The sequence below is a fragment of the Lampris incognitus genome, chromosome 5 (assembly GCF_029633865.1).
Source record: "Lampris incognitus isolate fLamInc1 chromosome 5, fLamInc1.hap2, whole genome shotgun sequence".
NCBI lineage: Eukaryota > Metazoa > Chordata > Actinopteri > Lampriformes > Lampridae > Lampris > Lampris incognitus.
The window spans coordinates 3711349-3715807 of NC_079215.1; the positions used below are offsets into that span (position 1 = coordinate 3711349).

General features: G+C 59.9%; 1 protein-coding gene across 1 annotated transcript in view; it reads left to right on the plus strand.

Moving 5' to 3' along the window:
• Window positions 1–4459, plus strand: part of LOC130112875 (microtubule-associated tumor suppressor 1-like) — a 153239-nt gene that overhangs the window by 13836 nt on the left and 134944 nt on the right. The window contains exon 2 of the mRNA XM_056280393.1: window positions 3448–3687. Coding sequence (XP_056136368.1) covers window positions 3448–3687 — 240 coding nt within the window. The remainder of the gene's footprint in view (window positions 1–3447; window positions 3688–4459) is intronic.

The window sequence follows — 4459 nt, forward strand, 5'->3', positions numbered from 1 at the left end:
CCGGGACGACCTCCAAGGTTGGACTACCCCGGGGCTCGAACCCAGAACCTTCTTGCTGTGACGCGACCGCGCTAACCATTGCACCACTACACCGCCCTCGACCGCGCTAATGGCTCAGGAGGTAGAGCGGGCCGTCCAGTAACTGGAAGGTTCCTGGTTCGATCCCCGGCTCCTTCAGAGTATGCTGAAGTGTCCTTGAGCAAGACACCGAACCCCCAGCTGCTCCTGATGAGCAGCTTGGCACCTTGCGGTGGCCGGCTGTGCCATCAGGGTGTGAATGTGTGACACACACTGTGATGAGTGGTGGGCGGACTAGAAACGCACTTGTAAACATGTGTAAACCAAAACAAACTTTTAGGCTTCCCGACGCCCCCCCCCCCCTTCTGGGCCCTGGTATCCCCCCCTTCTGGGCCCTGGTAGCCCCCCCCCTTCTGGGCCCTGGTATCCCTCCCTTCTGGGCCCTGGTAGCCCCCCCCCTTCTGGGCCCTGGTAGCCCCCCCCCCTTCTGGGCCCTGGTATCCCTCCCTTCTGGGCCCTGGTAGCCCCCCCCCTTCTGGGCCCTGGTAGCCCCCCCCCCTTCTGGGCCCTGGTATCCCTCCCTTCTGGGCCCTGGTAGCCCCCCCCCTTCTGGGCCCTGGTAGCCCCCCCCCTTCTGGGCCCATGTAGCCCCCCCCTTCTGGGCCCTGGTAGCCCCCCCCTTCTGGGCCCTGGTAGCCCCCTCTTCTGGGCCCATGTAGCCCCCCCTCTTCTGGGCCCTGGTAGCCCCCCCCTTCTGGGCCCTGGTAGCCCCCTCTTCTGGGCCCTGGTAGCCCCCCCCCCTTCTGGGCCCTGGTAGCCCCCTCTTCTGGGCCCTGGTAGCCCCCCCCTTCTGGGCCCTGGTAGCCCCCCCCTCTTCTGGGCCCTGATAGCCCCCCCTTCTGGGCCCTGGTAGCCCCCCCCCCTCTTCTGGGCCCTGGTAGCCCCCCCTTCTGGGCCCTGGTAGCCCCCCCCTTCTGGGCCCTGGTAGCCCCCCCTTCTGGGCCCTGGTAGCCCCCCCCTTCTGGGCCCTGGTAGCCCCCCCCCTTCTGGGCCCTGGTAGCCCCCCGCTACAACGCCGCTCTGCACGCACCCACAGTGACTTCTCGAGCATCTCGGGGTTGTGTGAGAGGAGGAGCACGTGGCTATTTACGGGGTGCTGTGTCCTTCGGCTTGAGGAGAGAAGGAGTAACCCCGTCAGGGAGAACGAGAGGAGAGCTCGTCTGCCGTGCCAGGCAGGACATGGCCGACCAGGCCTGGTCTGCTGGTCCTGCTGGTGTTTGGATACAGGCGCGGCATTATGAACGGATGAGCGGGGATGTGCGTCCCAGTGTGCCGTTCTCCAGGACCACAACACGACCCGGCTCTCTCCCCAAATACCTGGAACCGAGCAATCTGGAAAAGAAAGTGAGCCGCTCATGTCAAGATGTTCTGGCGTCGCCTCTCCGTCCGTCGGGTTTTGGCACCGGGCGGCAGGGAAGCCAGAACTGTTGTTGTAGTTTAGCAGGGAGGGCTGAATTTAACAGCTGCTGCTCAGCCACGTGAGCAACGGGACGGTGTCTGCTGTACCCCGGGTAGGAAGGCAGTGGGACACACACACACACACACACAGACACACACACACACACACACAGACACACACACACACACACAGACACACACACAGACACACACACAGACACACACACAGACACACACACACACACACACACACACACAGACACACACACAGACACACACACACACACAGACACACACACACACACACAGACACACACAGACACACACACACACACACACACACACAGACACACACAGACACACACACACACACACACACACACACACAGACACACACACACACACACACACACACACACACACACACACACACAGACACACACAGACACACAGACACACACAGACACACACACACACACACACACACACACACACACACACACACACACACACACACAGACACACACACACACACAGACACACACACACACACACACAGACACACACAGACACACACACACACACACACACACACACACACAGACACACACACACACACACAGACACACACAGACACACACACACAGACACACACACAGACACACACACACACAGACACACACACACACACACACACACACAGACACACACACACACAGACACACACACACACACATATATATATATATATATATATATATATATATATAGAGGGCGGCGCGGTGGCACAGTGGTTAGTGTGGTCACCTCACAGCAAGAAGGTCCCGGGTTTGAGCCCCGGGGGTGGTCCTGGGTCGTCCTCTGTGTGGAGTTTGCATGTTCTCTCTCTCTCTCCTACCTGTGCCCCTGAGCAAGGCAGTGGGGAGAAGAAGTGGAGTTGGTCCCCGGGTGCTGCGGCTGCCCCCTGCTCCTACACAACAGCATGGCCACATGCAGAAGACTCGTTTCATCGCACAGTGACACAAATAAAGTGGCTTTCTTCTTCGTTTTTGTTTTTTTGTGGCTTTTCCCCCCTCTTCTTCCTCCCAACTGTACCCGGCCAGTTACCCCCCCTCTTCTGAGCCGTCCCGGTCTCTGCTGCTCCACCCCCTCTGCCGAGCCGTCCCGGTCTCTGCTGCTCCACCCCCTCTGCCGATCCGTCCCGGTCTCTGCTGCTCCACCCCCTCTGCCGATCCGTCCCGGTCTCTGCTCCACCTCCTCTGCTGATCCGTCCCGGTCTCTGCTGCTCCACCCCCTCTGCCGATCCGTCCCGGTCTCTGCTGCTCCACCCCCTCTGCCGATCCGTCCCGGTCTCTGCTCCGCCCCCTCTGCTGATCCGGGGAGGGCTGCAGACTACCACATCTCTCCTCCCATACATGTGGAGTCACCAGCCGCTTCTTTTCACCTGACAGTGAGGAGTTTCACCAGGGGGACGTAGAATGTGGGAGGATCCCACTATTCCCCCCAGTTCCCCCTCCCCCCCGAACAGGAGCCCCAACCGACCAGAGGAGGCGCTAGTGCAGCGACCAGGACACATACCCACATCCGGCTTCCCACCTGCAGACACGGCCAGTTGTGTCTATAGGGATGCCCGACCAAGCTGGAGGTAACACGGGGATTCGAACCAGCGATCCCTGTGTTGGTAGGCCACTGAATAGACCGCCACGCTACCCGGACGCCCCCCTTTTCTTTCTGCCTCTTTCTTAAGACACCTCCAGCACCTCCCGTTGTACAGTATTTGGCTGCGCTGAGTGTGAGTGTGTGTGTGGGTGGATGACAGACGGCCTACCGACCTACACACCCCCAACACGCGGCTTCTCACCACCTGCTGTGTTACCATCACTTCTGAGTCACCATCTGGTTTCTTCTTCTTCTTCTTCTTCTGCTCTGTGTCTCATGAGCCTACCTGTGGCTGTTGTCTTTCCCTTCCAGGTATCCCCAAGGCACGCGCCGTGGCAGAGCGAGCATCCGGATTGGCCGCCCCAGCTTCCGTGACCCCCAGCCTCAAGCCGTTCGCCAATCAGCTGCCAGGATCGGGGCCGGGTGGGCGATTGGGAGGCGCCGTTTCATCCAAACTCCCCGTTAAGGGATTATCGGCAAATCCTGGCTCCTCGGCGCTGGGGAGCAACGGCAGCGCCACCGAGAGCAGCGGGACCGCGGCAGCAAACAAAGGTACACACGTGTGAACACTTAGAGGTGTGTTAGTGTGTGTGTGTGTGTGTGTTAGTGTGTGTTAGTGTGTGTGTGTGTGTGTGTGTGTGTGTGTGTGTGTGTGTGTTGGGGGGGTACACGCACCACAGTGGGGGTGGTTTTCCCGCTCGCTGGTGACTCCACTTAACCTTACGGCCACTCATGCGCACATGGGTAAACACCCTCACACACATGAACATACAGACGTGACGGGCGTCTGGGTAGCGTGGCGGTCTGTTCCGTTGCCTAGCAACACGGGGATCGCCGGTTCGAATCCCCATGTTGCCTCCGGCTCCGTCGGGCGTCCCTACAGACACAACTGGCCGTGTCTGCGGGTGGGAAGCCGGATGTAGGTGTGTGTCCTGGTTGCTGCACTAGCGCCTCCTCTGGTCAGTCAGGGCGCCTGTTCAGGGGGGAGGGGAACTGGGGGGAATAGTGGGATCCTCCCACGTGCTACTGCCCCCTGGTGAAACTCCTCACTGTCAGGTGAAAAGAAGCGGCTGGTGACGCCACATGTATGGGAGGAGGCATGTGGTAGTCTGCAGCCCTCCCCGGATCAGCAGAGGGGGTGGAGCAGAGACCGGGACGGCTCAGAAAAGTGGGGTAATGGCCCAAGTAAAATTGGGGAGAAAAACCACAAACCCCCACAAACCCCCATCCATACATGACTGAAGACACCCGCATCAAGATGATGGTCTCTGTCCTGTGTGCATGATCTTACAGTACAATAGCCTCGCACTGATAAGGACATCTC